This window comes from Lynx canadensis, chromosome C2 (assembly GCF_007474595.2).
Source record: "Lynx canadensis isolate LIC74 chromosome C2, mLynCan4.pri.v2, whole genome shotgun sequence".
NCBI lineage: Eukaryota > Metazoa > Chordata > Mammalia > Carnivora > Felidae > Lynx > Lynx canadensis.
Genome location: NC_044311.2, coordinates 27510158 through 27533602, shown reverse-complemented (window position 1 = coordinate 27533602; position 23445 = coordinate 27510158). Strand labels below are relative to the sequence as shown.

General features: G+C 37.7%; 1 protein-coding gene across 1 annotated transcript in view; it reads left to right on the top strand.

The window, feature by feature from the left end:
• MRPL3 (mitochondrial ribosomal protein L3) overlaps nt 1–21031 on the top strand; it is a 52043-nt gene extending 31012 nt beyond the window's left edge. The window contains exons 7-10 of the mRNA XM_030329696.1: nt 2962–3070; nt 5839–5916; nt 10313–10390; nt 20579–21031. Of these exons, the coding sequence (XP_030185556.1) occupies nt 2962–3070; nt 5839–5916; nt 10313–10390; nt 20579–20731 (418 nt within the window). The 3' untranslated portion in view covers nt 20732–21031. The remainder of the gene's footprint in view (nt 1–2961; nt 3071–5838; nt 5917–10312; nt 10391–20578) is intronic.
• The last annotated feature ends 2414 nt before the right edge of the window (nt 21032–23445 follow it).

Sequence of the window (23445 nt, the reverse complement as noted above, 5' to 3'; positions counted from 1 at the left end):
GATTGTCATACCTTTAAGCACCTCCTCCCCCTTTTTTAACACCATCATCTTAAGGCATGCCCGTTATATACAACGTTTGGAAACTATAGGACAAAATATAGGAAAAGAATTAGCCTTCTTCCTAAGACACAGCTATAGTCAGTAACAAAATAACTGACTTTGCTAGGTTGGGTACAGGGGTTGAATAAAACACGATCCCCTGCCCTTCATGAATTTAAAGTATACTAAGGGGAAATGGACTGAGAAACAAGGGCAGTATTCTCCTAAATTTAATAGGATCTCTGAGCTTTCTGATGAATTTTTGGTTTATCAAGTATAAATGCTTTAAATAAATTTTTATGTTTTTCCTAATTTTCTGATAAATTTCATGAAATTCGGAACATCTCACATTGTGTTCTTTCTGACTTGAATTTTCCTTTATTTGATTTTTTTTCTGCTAACTAAAACCTACAGCAGAAAAGGGGTAGGGAGGTAAAGCATATGTGTTATGTGCTGTGTATCCTTTTTAGTAAAATAAAGGTTTTCTTTTATGTGACCTGTGAAAACCTTATATTTGAAATGTGACTGGGTATGCTAAGTATATAGTTCAGTTCTCTTCTTGGCTTTTGTTTTGTTTTCGTTCTCCAGTTGGGTGACAACTGAGAGAAGCAGTAGAATAGATACCTGTACCGCCCATGGATCAACAGGTGCAGTCTCTTCTCCATCATCTGAATCGGGCCAATAATTTGTCATGTCATTTGCATTTATCCTGTTGTTTAAAGGTTATTTACTGAAGAGGTTCCCATTGTTCACAGCATAACAACATGATGCATTCTAGAACTAGATTGAAAAAGTCTGTAATTAGTCAACAGATAATTAGCACTTTCAGGATGCTGCTTTCGTCTTATAAGCATGTACTCTTAAAACGACCTAAATTATCTTCTGTAATCTACCTGGCATTTGTTTTATTGGTGCACACACTAGCACTCTTTAAGTAAGCGATGAATCAGTTTGAGAACTCAGAAGGTACTAGTAAACTTTCTACCAAGAATGGCCAGTGTTAGAATGTGGTATTTTTAAAACATGTTCAGTTTAGATTAGTGTTGCTAGTACCCTCTCTTTTTCTCTTTAAAGTGTTATTTGCCAGATACTATCCGGAGGGTCAAATGACTTTGTAGGTGTTTCTTCTTTATTTTTAAATTGCCAAGCATTTTATTTTTCAAATGTTCTAAAATGCAGCATTAACTAGAAATATTTAAGTTTCAGAAGCAAAATTTCAGTAAAACATTTGATTATCACAGTTTCTTTTCTTAGATGATAATCTCCTTGCAAAAGTTATAGTGGATTTCTCATTTAATATATGTTAAGTTACTATTTTAGCTCTTTGACTAGGAATAAACATTATCTTGAGTTTTTGAGGCAAGGCAGAATTATGTGCACATCATCAGTGATGCATTCAGTTGATTAATGTGAAGAAAATGGTGTAAGCTACATTTAAATTATTCCTATACAAGTAACTTTTGACCTGTGATTTGATAATATTCAGCTGTTAGGTTCTACACATACATAGTTCATACTGTTTTTATGTTGAATTACTGACTTAAGACAAACTTTTACTTGTATGGGTTTACTTCAATCCATTACTCTCTGATAATTGACAAATAACAAAGTCCTTGTGGAAAGAACATGGTTTTTATGATCTTGTGCATTTGGTCCATTTGTAAGTGGCCTGCACTATGCACTAATAATATTTAGCTTTGTTAACATTAGGGAATACAGCATTAAAAATATGTTGACATATTATCTAGCGAAACAGTTATTATCTTAAGAGTATACAGATATATTTGGTACAGCCTTGCAATGCATTCTAGCCCTTTCATTGTATCTTTGTGCTGATATATTTGACAAAGACAACTTTAATAATGCTGAACCTTAGTGTTATCCACTTTCTACTTGCATCACAGAATGTTTCTCTACTGAGCAGAATTTGAAAACAGAATGGTTTTATTTAAAAATTGAAATACTAGATTTTTAAGAAATTGCTAGTCTCTGATTCTGTTTCTCTGTGAGCTTCCTATTCAAACCTTGAGAGCAAGATCCGTCAGATAACTTATAAAAGTAAACTTTGTCCAGCATTAGGGCATTGTTATAGTTTTATTTAGTGTTCTATTACCTATTGCCACCTAACACATTACCCCAAAACATAACAGCTTAAAACAACAAACATGTATTACCTCACAGTTTCTGGCATCAGGAATCCCAGTACAACTTAGCTGAGTGCCTGTGGCTCAGGGTCTCTAACAGGGCTGCAACCAGGCAGTCAAGGCTGTAGTCATCTCGGTTCAACCTGAACACTGCCTTCCAAGCTCACTGACCTGGCCTTGGCAAGGCTTAGGACCATAGCTGTTGGCTAGAGACATCTTTACCACATGACATTCTACAGGAAATGGCAGTTGACTTCCTCCAGAGCCCAGCAGGAAGAGTGTGCCAAGTAGGAAGCCACAGTCTCTTTGTAACCTAATGTCAGAAGTGACCTTTTATTGTTTTGCCACAGTTTATTCCTTAGACCTGAGTTCCTAGGCGCACCCAGACTCCAGGGGAGGTGATTACACAAGGGCATGAGTACCAGGTGGTGGGGATCTTAATGGTTGCCTGCTACATAGCTTATGAGTACTTTGGAATTTCTAGAAATTTACCCTTGTTTTACAGGATAATAAAACTCCCTGTTCAGATAGAACTTCCTCTGCTTAGCTTGTCTCATAATTTTGAATTAATCATTTTATATGGAATGAGGCTCCAGGAAGGGGTGCAAACCAGGACATAGGTAAAGAACTGTTCATTTGCAGTTTTCCTTGCATAGCTTTTCCCAGTTATTTAGATAAGCAGCGTTGTTAAAATTCTAAGGTACTATTAAGAAAATGCACAGTTGGGAATATTTTATGCTCTGCTTATTATATAAATTCTAATGTCTACCTTGTTCAGTATTGGTAAAGGTTTTCAAGGCGTCATGAAAAGATGGGGATTTAAAGGCCAGCCTGCTACTCATGGTCAAACAAAAACCCACAGGAGACCTGGGGCTGTTTCAACTGGTGTAAGTATAACTTGAGTGACCTCTTTTTAATGCTAAATATTCAGCTTCTGCACATACAGTGCTCTAGTCTGTTCTTGGGATCAAGTCACATAATTTTAATCTGACTCCAGGTGGGTCATAGTACTTGTCACATTTTTATGAGTCCTGGTCTCACTTTCCAGAGCCAGACGTGAATCATTTCATAGTAACCCACATACTTACAGCCAGTCTTCTCACTACTTTTCCTTCCTGCTTTCTCATTTCCATCTCTGTCTCCCATCCTGCCCTCTGAAGTCTGCGGCAAGAAATCAGATATTAGAATGCCCTTCCAATCTGCCCCACTTGTTCCTTCCCAGAGTCATCTTTGCCTTAACAGAGACTGTTGGGGAAGATTGTCAAGAATGGTACCATGCAAGGGAGAAGTAGTAGAGGAAAAATGGAGAAACAAACAATAAGAACATAGAAAATGGAGAAGGAATTTTGTGTTCTGAAATAATTTCCTGTAAATTATAGGATTGAATATGATAAGTGAATATATTGATAATGGGAGCAAATTTCTCACTATTAGAAAAAGATACTCAGGTATGAAAAGGAGGGAAATTAGAACAAACCCTATAGGGTTGAATTCAGATTGTAGATATCAGTATACATTTACTGTATATGTATATAAGAGAAATAGATGTGTTCATATGTGTGTATTTATTTGTTCCTTAGCTCTCTGTCTGCTGAATATTCATAGCAGTATTCATAATAGCCAAAAAAGAGAAATAACCCAAATGTTCATCAGTTGATGAATAGGTAATTAAATGTAGTATATTCATACAATGTTACTTAGCAATAAAGTGGAATGAAGTACTGATACATGCCGCAACATGGACGAACGTTGAAAACATGCTAAGGGAAAGAAACCAGTCACAGACTACGTATTGTATGATTCCATTTGCGTGAAATGTCCATTGTAGGCAAATCTGTGGAGATGAGAGTAGATCAGTGGTTGCACAGGGCTGGGGGGAGTTGGAGGAAATGACCACTAATGGGTTTGGAATATCTGTTTGAGACTGAATGAAAATGTTCTAAGATCGTTTGTGGTAACACACGACTCTCTGTGTATACTCAAATGTTTGAATTGTATACTTCAGGGGAGCCTGGATGGCTCAGTTGGTTAAGCCTCTGACTCTTGATTTCGGCTCAGATCATGATCTTATGGTTCAGTTCGTACGATCGAGCCCCGTGTTGGGACGCCACGGAGCCTGCCTAGGATTCTCTCTCTCTGCCCCTCCGCCTCTCACATACACGTGCTCTCTCAAGTAAATGGGTAAATTTTAAAAAAATGTTTTTTAATTTAAATTGTATACTTTAGAAAGAGTAAAATGTGTGGTATGTGCATTGTACTTCAACAAAGCTCTTTTATTTTTTAAAATATTTACTTATTTATTTACTTAGAGCTTGAGCAGGGGAGGAGCAGAGAGAGAGGGAGAGACAGAATCCCAAGCAGGGTCCATGCTCAGCTCAGAGCCCTACATGGCGCTCAGTCTCACACTGGGAGATCATGACTTGAGTTGATGTCAACAGTCAGATGCTTAACCCACTAAGCCACTAAGGCACCCCTAGCTCTTTTAAAAATTAGGCTTGTTTTCTCTCTCTCTCTCTCTCTCTCTCTCTCACACACACACACACACACACACACACACACACACAATTAAAATGGCATGTGGAAGAACATGACTCGTTAGTTAATTGTCATGAAATAAATGACATGTAGAAGAACCTATTTTTATCACTCAGCTCAGTTATTTGTCATGAAGTGCACTGTTCTGTGTTTGTAAATACTGCCATTCAGGATTAGCTGGTAAATACCTTTATAATCCAGAGAGGGTGTACTTTTAATGAGAATGTAAACTTAATCGGGGGGGAGGAGGGGGCAGAGTCCTTTTTTAGTAATGTAATGTTAAACAAGGTGTGCCTATCACTGAGTGTGTTTCTAGAATGAATAAGAGTGATAGTCTGTAACATGCAGAATTGTCTTTAATCTGTGTTGGTTACATAGTAACCAACTCTAATGCTATGGTGAGCAACTTCCATGGGAATTTTGCGGGTTGTCAGATTAGTGATACAGAAGTGTTTATATTCCAAGAGTTCATGTGTCATGAGAAGCTTTCCCATTTGAGATGTAATTCAAATTTGCTTCTTTAGATGTAGTATTATCCGTTACCAAAGCCAGAATCAGAGAGACTGTGTGAAGCTGTTTGAATTATATGAATCAGAGACAACCAGGACTGGACAAACTTGATATTCTAATAACTAATTCTGTCCTTTAATCATTCTGGGGAAGGAGAGTAACATCAAAAGCAAGAGTGGGGGAGTGGAACCATTCCAGCAGCAGTGGTGTGGATGGAGTCCATTAAGTCAGTTAATACAGAACATTAGTGAAAACAGACCAGGCAGTCAAGTCTTCCTTGAATGGTGGTGTGACGTGTATTTATGTCCTGTAATTTTTATTTTCTCCTTCTCAACTGGTGTTAGCTCAGTTGCTACTCTCTTGTTACTGAGTTTTTCTCCTACATATGTTTCTTAGTCTGTATTTATTTTGTTGCTCTAACTTAATTTAGAAAGGAAATCCTCTGGGGTAAATATGTCTAAATCCATATTTAGTTCCTTACTGGGGCCTAGCAGAATGAGGAAAAAGTCCAACATTTTAATAACTCCTGTCTCAGTTTGCATTTCAGTTTGATCTGTTCTATTTGAAATTGAGAGTACTTAACAGTGCTAATTTTGGTTTTCTTGTGTAGGATGTTGCCAGAGTCTGGCCTGGAACTAAAATGCCTGGACAAATGGGAAACAAAGATAGGACAGAATATGGACTAAAAGTAAGTTTCTGAAGTGACTCTTTTTTAGGAATAAATTAATGCCTGAATGCAAAGGCACCAGAGGATGTTCTGCATGTGTGTCTGTGTAGAATCGTTCTGATACTTGAACTCTGTGTGTGTGTAGCCATAGTCTGTGTTGGTAATGTGTTCATCTAACACCCAAGCTGTGGAATGTGCCGTCATAAAAAGAAAAAGTCATCTATTTGACCTGGTAGGTTTCTACAAGAAGACAGCGTGTGAACAAAAGTCAGATTCAGAGCATTGTGTAGAATACTGCCCTTTTATCAACTAACGAACAAAAGCTCCCTACATGTATATGTGGCTGTGCCGTTACATAAGCACAGAGAAAAGTGGGATTACGTGCCAGATTATTTTGGATTATATGTCAAAGGTGTGGATGTTTAGATAAAAGTGGATGTAGAGGAGGAGAGAGAGAGACCATCAACACAGGAGGGAAAGATAGTACTAAAAAAAGGATTGTGGTATATATCCATCTTTATAAAATAATTATATATATTTAAAGGGGAGAAGTTAAATTCAATCCCCGCTAATCTGAGGAATTTGACAAATAACCAATGTTTCTATATGTATGTGTATACATTTCAAAGTATAGAAAGTACAAAGAAAATAGCTATTCTTGAAAATACCCCAAGATAAACACTATTAACATTTTGGTTCATGTTCTTCCAGCCTGTATTCTAGATATATATTTTTTTACTTATTTATAAATTCTGACCAGCAGAGTTTTTTAAACTTTATGTAATTAAATCTGAAGGTTTGTTCCCTTTTTTTTTTTAATTTGAGAGCTTCCATGAGTGGGGGAGGGGCAGAGAGAGGGAGAGAGAATCCCAAGCAGCAGAGCCCAATGCAGGGCTCAGTCCCACAAACCAAACATGTGATCATGACCTGAGCTGAAATCAAGAGTCAGACATTTAACCCACTGAGTCCCGCAGGCACTCCAAAGATTTTTATTCCCTTCTATTATTTTTACATCTGTGAGAGATCACCTGTTTGTATCTGTGGATATTTTCTTTGTATGTCCAGGGTGGGGTGGTGGTATTTGCATGTGTGTATATCTGAGATATTTCAGTTTCCATAGTATTTTAACACTTAGCCTTTATTAGCTATGAACTGTGGGTCAGACTTTATTTTCACCTCACATGCTTTGTTCTTTCACTACCATTTCTTGACCACTCTCTCCCTTTGTGTAAATTTTTTTTTCACATGAAAGGCCATGGACATGAGAGCCATCTCCTCAGCACACTTATTTTGAAAATGAGACCCAGAGAAGTTGTAACTTCCCTAGTTTCTAATTGCAGGAAGCTAGTATTAAATAAAATTGAAATAAAATTACTACTTTATTTTCAAATTTTTATTTAAATTCTAGTTAGTTAACATACAGTTCAGTATTGGTTTCAGGAGAATTCAGTGATCCATCATTTACATCCAATACCCAGTGCTCATCACAAGTTCCCTCTTTAGTACCCATCAGCCTACTACTTCCCTCCATCAACCCTCAGTTTGTTCTCTATCTTTAAGAGTCTTTTGTGGTTTGTTTCCCTCCCTCTTTTTTCGTTCCCCCCCCTCCCATATGTCCATCTGTTTTGTTTCTTAAATTCCATATATGAGTGAAATCATATGGTATTTGTCTTTCTGAGTTATTTCACTTAGTATAATATACTCTAGCTCCATCCACGTCGTTGCAAATGGCAACACTCAATCTTTTTGATGGCTGAGTAATATTCCATTGTATCTGTATACACACCACATCTTCTTTATTCATCAGTTAATGGACATTTGAGCTCTTTACTTTGGCCATTGTTGATAATGTTGCTATAAACATAGGGGTGCATGTACCCCTTCAAATCTGTATGTTTGTGTCCTTTGGGTAAATACCAAGCAGTGCAATTGTTGGATCATAGGATAGTTCTCTTTTTAACTATCTGAGGAACCTCCGTACTGTTCTCCAGAGTGGCTGCATCAGTTTGCATACCCACCAACAGTGCAAGAGGTTTCCCCTTTCTCCACATCCTTGCCAACATCTGTTGTTTCTTGTGTTGTTAATTTTAGCCATTCTGATAGGTGTGAGGTGGTATCTCATTTTGGTTTTGATTTGTATTTCTCTGATGATGAGTGATGTTGAGCATCTTTTCATGTGTTTATTAGCCATCTGGATGTCTTCTTTGGAAAATGTCTTTCATGTCTTTTGCCCATTTCTTCACTGGATTATTTGTTTCTTCGGTGTTGAATTTGATAAATTCTTTATAGAGTTGGGATACTCACCCCTGTATTAGATATAATCATATTTATATTTAAAATGAGACTTGGGGCACCTGGGTGGCTCAGTCGATTAAACATCCCACTCTTGATTTCAGCTCAGGTCATGATCTCACACATTCACGAGTTTGAGCACCATACAGGCCCACACTGACTCTCTGCCCCTCTTGCACATGCTCTCTCCCCCAAAATAAACTTAAAATGAATGAATAAATAAAATGAAAACTTGCTACCACTTTTTTTTTTTTTTATCATTTACTTATTTTTTAATTTCCATCCAAGTTAGCATGCAACAATGATTTCAGGAGTAGATTCCTTAATGCCCCTTGCCCATTTAGCCCATCCCCTCTCCCACAAACCTTCCAGTAACCCTCTGTTTGTTCTTCATATTTAGTAGACTCTTCTGTTTTGTCCCCCTCCCTGTTTTTATATTACTTTTGCTTCCCTTCCTTTATGTTCATCTGTTTTGTCTATTCACGTCCTCATATGAGTGAAGTCATATATTTGTCTTTCTCTAATTTCACTTAGCATAATACACTCTAGTTCCATCCACGTAGTTGCAAATGGCAAGATTTCATTCTTTTTGATTGCTGAGTAATGCTCTATTGTATATATATATACACCACATCTTCTTTATCCATTCATCCATCAATGGACATTTGGGCACTTTCCATACTTTGGCTATTGTTGATAGCACTGCTGTAAACATTGGGTTGCATGTGCCCCTTCGAAACAGCACACCTGTATCCCTTGGATAAATACCTAGTAGTGCAGTTGCTGGGTCATAGGGTAGTTCTATTTTTAATTTTTTGAGAAACCTCCATACTGTTTTCCAGAGTGGTGCACCAGCTTGCATTCCCACCAACAGTGCAAAAGAGATCCTCTTTCTCTGCATCCTCACCAACATCTATCGTTGCCTGAGTTGTTAATGTTAACCATTCTGACAGGTGTGAGGTGGTATCTCATTGTGGTTTTGATTTGTATTTCTCTGATGATGAGTGATGTTGAGCATTTTCTCATGTGTCAGTTGGCCATCTGGATGTCTTCTTTGGAGAAGTGTCTATTCATGTCTTTTGCCCATTTCTTTACTGGATTCATTGTTTTTTGCGTATTGAGTTTGATAAGTTCTTTTTAGATTTTGGATACTAATCCTTTATTTGATATGTCATTTGCAAATATCTTCTCCCATTCTCCCTTGCCTCTGGAGATGTTGAGGAAGACATTGCATAACCAAGGTCAAAGAGGTTTTTGCCTGCTTTCTCCTCAAGGATTGTGATGGTTCCTGTGTTACATTTAGGTCTTTTATCCATTTTGAGTTCATTTTTGTGTATGGTTTAAGAAAGTGGTCCAAGTTCGTTTTTCTGCATGTCACTATCCAGTTTTCCGAGCACCACTTGCTGAAGAGACTGTCTTTATTCCATTGGATATTCTTTCCTTCTCTGTCAAAGATTAGTTGGCCATACGTTTGTGGGTCCATTTCTGGGTTCTCTATTCTTGTGCCAGTACCATACTGTCTTGATGATTACAGCTTTGTAATACAACTAGAAGTCTGAGGCCTCCTGGTTTGGTTTTCTTTTTCAAGATAGCTTTGGCTATTCAAGGTCTTTTCTGGTTCCGTACAAATTTTAGGACTGTTTGTTCTAGCTCTGTGAAGAATGCTGGTGTTATTTTGATAGGGATTGCTGCTACCACTTTCATAACACATCTGTTATACTCTTATATTACAAGTCATCCATAGCATTTGAATTTTTCCTATTCTCATTCAACATTTTGAAGTGCTAGGGGGTGCCTGGCTGGCTCAGTCGGTTGGGCGTCCCTTCGGATCAGGTCTTGATCTCGCAGTCTGTGAGTTCAAGCCCCACGTCAGGCTCTGCACTGACAGCTCAGAACCTAGAGCCTACTTCAGATCCTGTCTCCCTCTCTCTCTACTCCTCCCCCACTCACACTCTGTCTCTCTCAAAAATAAAAACATTAAAAAAATTAAAAAAAAATTTTTTGAAGTGCTAATATGATTACTTTTTAGGCTACGTATAGACTCAGCTTGTAGTAACATATTGCTTGTTTTAATACAAGTATATTCTCAAATTTTTAACTATTGAAATTGCATTTCTTACTTTAGGTGTGGAGAATAAACACAAAGCACAATATAATCTATGTAAATGGCTCTGTACCTGGACATAAAAATTGCTTAGTAAAGGTATGTATATAAAATGTATGTAAACTCTTTATTTTCCATTGTTTGGATACGTGAATATGTGCCATAAATTCTCCTTTGGCCCATAAATGTGGGTTGAAAATAAGTGGCTGTTTTTCCATAATCTTTGCCAAATTAAATTTTTTGCCACTTTTCAGTAGTACCTGACTGAAAAAGTTGTACAAAATATCCTGTACCTATGTTCATAAAAACATGAACCTGTGAGAATGGTAGGACCAATAAATAGAGGCTCTTTAGAAATGCAAAAAGGTGGGGTGCCTGGGTGGCTCAGTAGGTTGAGTGTGTGACTTCAGCTCAGGTCATGATCTCACAGTTGTTGAGTTCAGTCTCGGCTTCAGGCTCAGAGCTGAAGCTAACAGCTGTTAGCTCTGAGCCTGAAGCCTGCTTCAGATTTTCTGTCTCCCTCTCTCTCAAAAATAATATTAAAAAAAAAAAAATAGAAAGGCTCAGAGGGGAATATGGTGGCATAGGAGGACGCTGGGTTCACCTCATCCTGCTGATCACTTAGATTCCACCCACATCTGCCCAAATAACCCAGAAAACCACCAGAAGACTAGCAGAACGGACGCTCCGGAGCCAAGCATAGACAAAAGGACCATGGGAGAGGGTAGGAAGGGCGGAGAGGTGGTGGGTGCTACACGGACTGGTGGGAGGGAGCCGGGGTGGTAGAGGGGCAGCCTGCCCAGCAAGACAGAGTCCCCGAAGTCTGGCTTCAAAAGTGGAGGGGCCAGACTCTGTGAGTTCTGACAGCCAGTGGGCTGTCATCTGGAATGTTAAAATTCAACAGCTTTGCTCCTAGACAACGGGGAGGGCAAGAGGACATCGGGAGGGAGAGTTGCTGAGCCCAAGAATACAGAGCTCAGCTTGGTGGGAGAACAAAGGCGCTGGTAAGCACCATCTCCCTCTCCCATCCCCCACTGAAATTCGAAAAGGAACCAGTTCCCGTCACTGAACTTGCTTGCACCGTGCAAACACCCAACGCTGTGATCCTGTGGATCCATCCCTCTGGCGGGTCGGCCTCCCTCCTGGTGCTCCAGGGCCCCTCCCGCAGGGGACCACTGAAGGCAAATGGAGCTAAGTCTGCCCCTCACGGCCCTGTGCACCTTGCAGATCCACCCCGGCTAATACGCCAGATCCCATCAAAGCAGCACCACAAGCCTGGCAGTCTGCAAGTAGCCCAGACAGGGGCCACGCCACTCCACAGTGAGTCCTGCCCCTGGGAGAGGAGAAGATAAGGTACACACCAGTCTGACTGTGGCCCCGACCACCAACACAAGTTACTCCAGACAGCACAAGGGAAGTGCCCTGCAGTTTGGAGCCACTGCGGGGACTACCCAAAATGATGAAACAGAAGAATTCTCCTGAAAAGAAACTCCAGAAAATAGCAACAGCTAACAAATTGATCAAAAGCGATTTAAGCAATATAATGGAACAAGAATTTAGAGTAATAGTCATAAAATTAATCGCTGGGCTTGAAAACATAGAGGACAGCAGAGAATCTATGCTACAGAGATCAAGGGACTAAGAGATAGTCATGAGAAGCTAAAAATGCTATAAATGAGATGCACAATAAAATGGAGGCGGCCATAGCACAGATTGAAGAGGCCGAGGAGAGAATAGGTGATTTAGAAGATAAAATTATGGAAAAAGAGGAAGCTGAGAAAAAGATTTAAAAAATCCAGGACTATGAGGGGAGAATTAGAGACCTAAAGTGATGCAATCAAATGGAACAATATCCGTATCATAGGAATTCCAGAAGAAGAAAGAGAGAAAGGGGCTGAAGGTATACTTGAACAAATCATAGCTGAGAACTTCTCTGATCTGGGGAAGGAAAAACGCATTGAAATCCAAGAGTCACAGAGAACTCCCTTCAGACATGAATTGATCATCTGCATGACATTATCATAGTGAAACTGGCAAAATACAAGGATAAAGAGAAAATTCTGAAAGCAGCTAGGGATACACAGGCTCTAACTTACAAAGATAGACACATAAGAGTAGTGGCAGACCTATCTACTGAAACTTGGCAGGCCAGAAAGGAAATGGCAGGAAATCTTCAATGTGATGAGCAGAAAAAAACATGCAGCCGAGAATCCTTTATCCAGAAAGTCTGTCATTCAGAATAAAAGGAGAGATAAAGGTTTTCCCAAACAAAAACTGAAGGCATCCATCACCACTAAACCAGCCCTACAAGAGATCCTAAGGGGGATTGTGTGAGTGAAATGTTGCAAGGACCACAAAGTACCAGAGACATCACTACAAGCATGAAACCTACAGATGTGACAATGACTCTAAACCCGTATCCTTCAATACACTGAATGTAAATGGACTAAACGCTCCAACCAAAAGACACAGGATATCAGAATGGATAAAAACACAAGACCCATCTATTTGCTGTCTACAAAAGATTCATTTTAGACCTGAGGACACCTTCAGATTGAAAGTAAGGGGATAGAGAACTATCTATCAAGCTACTGAAAGTCAAAAGAAAGCTGGAGTAGCCATACTTGTCTCAGACAAACCAGACTTTAAATTAAAGGCTGTAGTGAGATGAAGAAGGGCATTATATAATAATTACAGGGTCTATCCATCAGGAAGAGCTGTTATAAATGTCTATGCCCCGGATATGGGAGCCCCCAAATATATAAAACTATCACAAACATAATTAACCTTATTGATAAGAATGTGGTAATTGCAGGGGACTTTAATACCCCACTTACAACAATGGATAGATCAACTAGACACAGGATCAATAAAGAAACAAGGGCCCTGAATGATACATTGGATTGGATGGACTTGACAGATATATTTAAAACTCTGCATCCCAGAGCAACATAATATACTTTCTTCTCAAGTGCACATGGAACATTCTCTAACATAGATCACATACTGGGTCACAAGAGAGCCCTTAATAAGTATAAAAGAATTGAGATCATACCATGCATACTTTCAGACCACAATGCTATGAAGCTTGAAATCAACCACAGGAAAAAAGTCTGGAAAACCTCCAAAAGCATGGAGGTTAAAGAACACCCTAGTAAAGAATGAATGGGTCAACCAGGCAATTAGAGAAGAAATTTAAAAATATATGGAAACAAATGAAAATGAAAATACAACAATCCAAACGCTCTGGGATGCAGCAAAGGCAGTCCTGAGAGGAAAATACATTGCAATCCAGGCCTATCTCAAGAAACAAGAAAAATCCCAAATACAAAATCTAACAGCACACCTAAAGGAAATAGAAGCAGAACAGCAAGGATACCCCAAACCCAGCAGAAGAAGAAAAAGAATAAAGACCAGAGCAGAAATAAGCAATATAGAACCTAAAAAAAAAAACTGTAGAGCAGATCAATGAAACCAAGGCTTGGTTTTTTGAAAAAATAAACAAAATTGATAAACCTCTAGCCAGGCTTCTCAAAAAGGGAGATGACCCAAATAGATCATGAATGAAATTGGAATTATTACAACCAATCCCTCAGAAATACAAGCAGTTATCAGGGAATTAGTATGAAAAAGTATATGCCAAAAAACTGGACAACCTGGAAAAAATGGACAAATTCCTAAGCACCCACACACTTCCAAAATTCAAACAGGAAGAAATAGAAAACTTGAACAGACCCATAACCAGCAAAGAAATGGAATCAGTTATCAAAAATCTCCCAAAATATAAGAGTCCAGGACCAGATGGCTTCCCTGGGGAATTCTACCAGACATTTAAAGCAGAGATAATACCTATCTTTCTCAAGCTGTTCCAAAAAATAGAAAGGGAAGGAAAACTTCCAGGCTCATTCTGTGAAACCAGCATTATTTTGATTCCTAAACCAGACAGAGACCCAGCAAAAAAAGAGAACTACCGGCCAATATCCCTGATGAATATGGATGCAAAAATTCTCAACAAGATACTAGCAAGTCGAATTCAACAGCATATAAAAAGAATTATTCACCATGATCAAGTGGGATTCATTCCTGGGATGCAGGGCTGGTTCAGTATTTGCAAATCAATCACTGTGATACACCACAATAAAAGAAAAGAAAAGAACCATATGACCCCGTCAATCGATGCAGAAAAAGCATTTGACAAAATTCAGCATCCTTTCTTAGTAAAAACCCTCGAGAAAGTCGGGACAGAAGGAACATACTTAAACATCATAAAAGCCATTTATGAAAAGCCCACAGCTAATATCATCCCCAGTGAGGAAAAACTGAGAGCTTTCCCCCTGAGATCAGGAACACAACAGGGATGTCCACTCTCACCGCTGTTGTTTAACATAGTGTTGGAAGCATGGCATCAGCAATCAGACAACAAAAGGAAATCAAAGGCATCAAAATTGGCAAAGATGAAGTCAAGCTCTCACTTTTTGCAGATGACATATTATACATGGAAAACCCAATAGACTCCACCAAAAGTCTGCTAGAACTGATACATGAATTCAGCAAAATCGCAGGATACAAAATCAATGTACAGAAATCAGTTGCATTCTTATACACTAATAATGAAGCAACAGAAAGATACATAAACTGATCCCATTCACAATTGCACCAAGAACCATAAAATACCTAGGAATAAACCTAACCAAAGATGTAAAAGATATGTATGCTGAAAAGTATAGAAAACTTATGAAGGAAATTGAAGAAGATACAAAGAAATGGAAAAACATTCTGTGTTCATGGATTGGAAGAATATTGTTAAAATGTCAATACTACCCAAAGCTATCTACATATTCAATGCAATCCCAATCAAAATTGCACCAGCATTCTTCTCAAAACTAGAAGAAGCAATCCTAAAATTTGTATGGACCACAAAAGGCCCCAAATAGCCAAAGTAATTTTGAAGAAGACCAAAGCAGGAGGCATCACAATCCCAGAATTTAGCCTCTACTACAAAGCTGTAATCATCAAGACAGCATGGTGTTGGCACAAAAACAGACACATAGACCAATGGAATAGAATAGAGACTCCAGAATTGGACCCACAAAAGTATGGGCAAGTAATGTTTGACAAAACAGGGAAGAATATCCATTGGAAAAAAGACAGTCTCTTTAACAAATGGTGCTGGGAGAACTGGATGGCAACATGCAGAAGAATGAAACTAGACCACTTTCTTACACCAGTCACAAAAATAAACTCAAAATGGATAAAGGACATGAATGTGAGACAGGAAACCATCAAAACCCTAGAGGACAAAGCAGGAAAAAACCTCTTTGACCTCAGCCGCAGCAACTTCTTACTCAACACATCTCCAAAGGCAAGGGAATTAAAAGCAAGAATGAACTATTGGGACCTCATGAAGATAAAAAGCTTCTGCACTTCAAAGGAAACAATCAAGAAAACTAAAAGGTGACCGACAGAATGGGAAAAGATATTTGCAAATAACCTATCAGACAAAGGGCTAGTATCCAAAATCTATAAAGAAGTCACCACACTTCACACCCGAAAAACAAATAATCCAGTGAAGAAATGGGCAGAAAACATGAATAGACACTTCTCTAAAGAAGACATCCAGATGGCCAACAGGCATGTGAAAAGATGCTCAATGTCACTCCTCATCAGGGAAATACAAATCAAAACCACACTCAGATATTACCTCATGCCAGTCAGAGTGGCTAAAATGAACAAATCAGGAGACTATAGATGCTGGAGAGGATATGGAGAAACGGGAACCCTCTTGCACTGTTGGTGGGAATGCAAACTGGTGCAGCCGCTCTGGAAAACAGTGTGGAAGTTCCTCAAAAAACTAAAAATAGATCTACCCTATGACCCAGCAATAGCACTGCCAGGAATTTACCCAAGGGATACAGGAGTGCTAATGTATAGGGGCACTTGTACCCCAATGTTTATAGCAGCACTTTCAACAATAGCCAAATGATGGAAAGAGCCTAAATGTCCATCAACTGATGAATGGATAAAGAAATTGTGGTTTATATATACAGTGGAATACTACGTGGCAATGAGAAAGAATGAAATATGGCCCTTTGTAGCAACATGGATGGAACTGGAGAGTGTTATGCTAAGTGAAATAAGTCATACACAGAAAGACAGATACCATATGTTTTCACTCTTATGTGGATCCTAAGAAACTTAACAGAAGACCATTGGGGAGGGGAAGGGAAAAAAAAAGGGAGGGAGCCAAACCATAAGACACTCTACACAACTGAGAACAAACTGAGGGTTGATGGGGAGTGGGAGGGAGAAGAGGGTGGGTGACGGGCATTGAGGAGGGCACCTGTTGGGATGAGCACTGGGTGTTGTATGGAAACCAATTTGACAATAAATTTCATATTAAAAAAAGAAAGAACTACAAAAAGGATATTAGGATAACTGTTGCCAAAATATCAATACCCTTCCAAAAAAGAACTTCTAATTTTTGTTTTAAATACTTTGACACAGGAACTGAAAATACACAAAATGGCAATCAGTGAGAGAGTCAACAAGACCATTTGGTAAAGGGGCACTTGACTGGCTCAATTCGAAGAGTATGTGACTCTTGGTCTTGGGATTGTGAGTTCAGGCCCCACGTTGGGTGTAGAGATTACTAAAAAAAAATAAATAAAACTTTATTTATTTATTTATTTATTTATTTATTTATTTATTTATTTTAAAGAAAGGTGGTAGGGGCATCTGGGTGGCTCAGTTGGTTAAGCATCCAACTTTGGCTTGGGTCATGATCTCACAGTTCGTGGGCTCAAGCCCTACAACTGTGCTGACAGTTCAGAGCCTGGAGCCTGCTTCGGATTCTGTGTCTCCCTCTCTCTCTGCCCCTCCTCTGCTCACAGTCCATCTCTCTCAAAAATAAACATTAAAAAAAAAAAAAAGGTGGTAAAAGGTAAACATTTTAAGGAAGGATTCATTGTTACTAGCATTGTTATGATTATACTTTTAGTATTTTAAAAATATGCACATTCATATTTATGTTCAAAAACAAAGTAAAAGAAAAATAATAGCATAAATTGGGGGGAAAAAACTCTTGTACTCCCACAGACTTGTTTCTATCAAATAAAATAGAAAGTAAATATTCTGCCTGGGATTTAGGCCAACATAATACAACATATAAGAAATCACTTTGGGATTTTGAATCATCCATTCTGAAAATAAATTTGTAGTAGAAATAATACCAGCTTATTCCCAGAAATTTTCCAACAATAACAACGAAAATAGATTGAAACTTCAACCTCTGATTTTTCACATTGGGTCTTTCTCTATGTATTCTTTTCATTTCTTAAAGTAGGTTCCATTACTAGCATAAAGTATAACACTTGTTTTAATCCTACAGTAATTAAAATTCCCTTTCTGTAGTTCACTTTTTGACTGAATTGTTCTGATTTTTCTTAAAGAAAAAATACATCTTATGAATTGTTGCAAGTATTTTTTTTTTACTTTGCATGTTTTCAGGTTTAAGTAGATTTCCAGTCTCCAGATGACCTGGTTGTTTACACAATGACAGGTTGTTGAGACTGACAAGTTGGCATTGTACTTCCTATAACATTTTGTCTTCATAATTAAATGTACCCCCTCCACATTACAGGTTTATTATATGTTACAAATATCACAACCTAATAAAAGAGAGGAGGGAAATTAAATTATTTTCCATAATAAAATTATACTGTACAACAGATGAATTTTTATATGTTGTCAGATCTTCCTTTTCTCCCCATTTTGCTGCACACATGGTTCTAGGCTTGCTTTCCAGCTGAAAGTGGAACACCTCAGCGTTTTCTTTGACACCAGTATAGATGAATAGGTCAGCTGTCTTGAAAAACCATAATATGTGCAGTGATATTCTGACTGGTTGTTATAAACAGTTTATAGTCGACATTTATTACTCTTCCACCTACTTCAACAAAAAATTGCCTCCAAAAACTCAACTCTGTTAATGGATGATGGCTCGCCATTACTGAAGACATTCAGAAGGTAGACCACAGGCAATTCCCAAAGGGTAGTCCAAGTATATTTCAAGAAACTAGCATCAAAGAATGTCCAGTCCACTTCGAAATGTTAACACACCAATGAATGTATTTTCAAGAAACATATTTTGATTAAAAAAAGAACGCATCTTGAGAAAACAATCTTCGAACTACAGTGTCTAAACAAGTCTTTTGTAACCTTACAGAAATGTCCGTCCCAAACATTAAGATGTGGGTTTGGGGGTGTTTTGTGGGCTTGTGTTTTAAGAGAAGTGGCGGTACACAAGTGTGGTCCACTTTTTGAAAACTTTTTCTGTCATCCCACTTTTTCTATCCTTCCCAGTGATTCCATAGCAAGTGAAAAGAGCCCCTTTGCCCATGGAGATTGAGGCGCTTCCTAGTGGACAGGCAGCCTCTTCAGCATTCTCTCATCCCACAGGAACTTTGCACCCCACCCCCAGAGTATAGGGCTGCCAGTAACTTTTTTTTTAATGCTAAAGTTAGTAAAGATGGTCTTAGGGATGACCAACCCGTTTAATTAATGTAAGCATTTTTTGTTGTCTAGATTAACTAAACGTATTTAAAAAAGCCTAAAGAATATGTTTACAGCATTATGTGGTGTATATTATTAACTAATATTTGTGTGTGCTCATTCCTGTAGCCTAATTTTTCATTTAAGTGTTTTCTAGATTTCCTGTTTGTGTGTGTGTCCTACCCCTCATCTTTCCTCAGAGGATTTGAACTGCCTTGCCAATATACAGAAATATAAAAAGAATGAGCCAGAGAGTTGAGAGAGTTTTGGTGAAGGTGGGGAAATAATGAAGCCAGAGGTTAGATTAAATGCACAAAAATACATACTGTTGAGTCTTACACATTTGTTAAAGATGGGATGCAAACTCTGCCCCTCAGCTTTAGAACCACCGAGACAAAAGAGATTTAAATAAAATGTCACTCATGTTTCCAATCAATGAATTATAGTACTGTAACATTTATAGTTAGAATATATAAGTAGTGCTTTTCTCTGAAATGTTCAAGTATGATAGATCTATCAAAACGTAAAAGCCACTGAGAATTTGCTGTTTAGATCATTTATGACTAAATTTTCAGTTATCAAATTAGCACAGAAAGTTTTGCTGTTGTTGGTTTGGTTGTTTATTTGCTTGGGTTTTATTCTCAATTCTAAATTCTGAAACAGTTTAAATCAGTAAGAATATGACTCCCCCCGCCCCCACCCAAGTTCAAGTTCAACCCAAGATTAGTGACTTGGAAAGAAAAAATTAAATGAGTTTATTTTCTTCTGAGCAACTAACTGAAAATTCCTTGGAACAATTTTAATGAGAGAGATTAAAATAGATGTGTTTCTGTACATAGCTGTTCCTAGCAGCTGTGTACTTATTTCAACCAAATTATTCGTTTCTTATTGCCAAAATGATTATGCCGTGTTTTACTCTGTGTGTATAATTACATGTAATTTTTTTTTAATTTCTCACTGAATGAAAGCTGTAGAATGACTCAGAAGCTTTAAAGAACCAGTAATGTTTTCCAAAAATAAAACCCAACATTTTAGATCATACCAACATCTGAACTATTTCTTGGTTTATGAATTTACAGATATAATTAGAATATTTTTAGATTAGAAAGAGCTAATAAAACTAGTGTAAAGACTTATAGAATGATTGTTTTTTGCTAAATATTATTTTGTCCTTCTCTTCTCAGTGATAATGGTACTTGTTAAATGTAAACTTATTTCCTTAATAAAACTTGGTATTTTTGGTTATGTGCCCTTTGATATAAGACTAACAAAAATACTAGGTAAATTCTTTTTTAAAACCAACTCAAAAGAATCTATGGTAGAAAATAAAATAATAAAAATATATAATAATAAAATGAGATCAATAATTAAGAAGTAGATGGTAATAACTTTTAGGCACATAGTTTGGATATAGTTGATACCTAAGTAGTAATTTTAAAATATAACTTATCCTCCTGGGCAGTTCTAGAGATTTGTAAGTTATGAGTAAGATATGTAATTATCAGGGTAATTTAGAAGGCAGATGACTGAGTTGAGGAAGGTTGTATTTCTGTCATTGGATTAAGTTTATTGGAATAAAAAGAATACATTGAGTTCCTTTCACTTCATGTAACAGTTGTGTTATTCACATTAGAAAATGTAGGAATAGATATTGTTTATTAATAATTAAAACATACTGTCTTTAAGTAACTTAAGTGGTACTACTTATTAATAAGGTCTTTGTCCCCCTCCTTCCAGATCAGAGATTCTACACTGCCTGCATATAAGGACTTCTGTAAAAATCTACCATTCCCTACATATTTTCCTGATGGAGATGAAGAAGAACTACCAGAAGATTTGTATGATGAAAATGTGTGTCAGCCTAGTGCACCTTCTATTATATTCTCCTAACCTCCGTGGACATGGCAGAACCTCCTGTATTTTATGAGCTTTGATGAGCCAGAGCAATATATAACCAGGAAATATATTTTCCTTTCGTAATCACAGTACCACACTTGTCATCTTTGTCAAGGGCATAAATACATCATTCCATCCCCCAAACTAAATTTTGTTTTAAATAAATTACCACATTAAATAAATCAGTTAAATAGACTGGATATGCCAGATGTCGATGGACCGGCCGTTTGCATACGAGCAAAGTCTTTTGTAATTTGTGAGCTTCATCCTTTTTTACTACATATTCTAAAGTTATCTTAAGATGCTTATGAATTCAGCCTCTTTTGTTAAAGATATTTCTGTCTTCCTGAAGGGGTAGATGTGGAACAGTGGCAAACTTACACTTTCAGGGTAAACTTGAAACTTACACTTTCTAAACAGAGAAAGGAAGTAAGATTTTTATTTAAATTATATTTTAATCATTTTTCCTTGCTTTCCCAGAAGGATTTGAAGTGGCCTGGGGTTGTACATTCAACAAACTTATGAATCACCTATTTTTAAAAATATTAATGTCCCCTGGGTTTTTTCATTGTATGAAATTAAAACGTGTTTGCTAATGGCTACATTATGTCAAATAATCAAGCTTAACAATGCAAGTATAAGCAGTCCTTATTGAACTACTGGATTTCCTCTGAACCCAGATTCCTGAGGACCCACAGGATCTAACTTTTAACTCAGGATGTTTTCTGAGACTTGATTCATACAGCAACCCAAGAGACATTAATCATACTGCTAGATCACCATATAATTTCCTAATAACTAATGGATTTGTATTTGAAAGGTCCAACAGTATTTTTTTTTTGCTGATATTTCATTTCTCTCATTTTTTATTTCAAGTCCAAATATAGTCACATCTTTTTTTAAAATTTCCATTATTCTTCACCTAATTCCAGTAAGATTTGTTGCAATTGACAGAAAATCCATACAATAAAATAGTTGGGGCACCTGGGTGGCTGAGTTGGTTAAGCATCCAACTCTTGGTTTCAGCTCAGGTCATGATCTGGTTCATGGTTCAAGCCCTGCATCAAGCCACTTGGGCTTTCTCTCTCTCTCTCTGTCTGTCTCTCTCCCTCTCCCTCCCCCTCTCCCTCCCCCCACCTCCGGCTCATGTGTGTGCGTGCGTGCTGTCTCAAAATGAATAAAAATAAATAGAAAATAAAAGAGTAAGTGAGGGAAAAACACCTAGGATAACATAAATCAGTATTCAGTGGGGAGTTGGGAAAGGATGGTAACCATATGATACAGATGAGCAGACTATGACATGCAAAATCATTGGACTCAGTTTGACTCTGAGCTGCCTGGATACCAAAGTAAAACAGCATTGGTCTTTTTACATACTACTCTTTAATCATGAGTTCCTCAAGAGGAATTGTTTTAAACTGGAGTAAGTCTTGGTCACCATACCATTTTTTATTCAAAAAAATAACTTACCAAACTGGAAATTTCTGGACTTGTTAAAAGATTATCTCAAACATATTCAAGGGTAAAAGACACATTCTTGTCAGATCAAACAAGGATAGATAATCTTTACTACTGCTGTTCAACAGTGTTCTTGGAAGTCTTTGTCAGTACAGTTACTAAAACAAGAAAAAGTAATGATATAAATATTAGGAAGTGAGAAGATTGTAAGAAATCTCTACCTGTAAGACAATCAACTGACAAGTCATTAGAAACAACGAAGGAGGGCGCCTGGGTGGCTTAGTTGGTCCGACTTCAGTTCGGGTCATGATCTCACAGTCCGTGAGTTCGAGCCCCACGTTGGGCTCTGTGCTGATAGCTCAGAGCCTGAAGCCTGCTTCGGATTCTGTGTCTCCCTCACTCTCTGCCCCTCCCCTGCTCAGTCTCAAAAATAAATAAAAATATTAAAAAAAAAAAAACAACGAAGGCAGTTCAAAGTGACTGTAAAGATTAATATATAAACATAGCAATATTGAGAAATTTTATGGGGTGGGGGGAAATGGCTACTAATAGCAATTTTTTTTTAAAGCTTACCTAGGAAAAAGCCTTACAAATGTGCTGGAGTCTTATTGGAGAAGTTAAAACTTTATTGAAGGACATAAAAGAAGACAAATAATGGAGGGGATTATCATGGTTTTGAATGGGGAGACTTAATATTGTAAAGAATTCAATCCTATTTTTAAAATCTCAACAGGTTTTACCATAGAACTGTTCAAACAGACTCTAAAATGGATGTGAATGTGTGCATTCAAAAATAGCAAGCACATGAGATCATAACTATTAGGTATGTCCGCATACTATGCTTACTTATGCTTTACTTTGAAATTCGGCATACTGTATGTCTTAACTACTTAAGTTGCATTTGATCAAAAGATTTTAATGAACTTATTAGAGATGCATGAAATTTGCTGATAAACCAATGGGAAGCAGCTGTTACCTTGCAAGACAAATGAACAATTATTGCTGGGAAAACATAAAAACCTTGTTTCCATATAAAGCATCTGCAGAGGTGGAGAGAAAGGAATCCTAGCGTCTGAAGATAACCAGGTGGACAGGAGAGCAAGGAGCCATTCAGCAGTCATTTGCCCAGGACATACAGTGTTTTGAAGAAGGCAGGGAGCCCTTTGCACTAGAAAGCTGGCCCTAGACCCACCACCATTTGTCTGTAGTCTTTAGTCTTTGGATCTGCATTTGAGTTTAAAGGAGAAAAT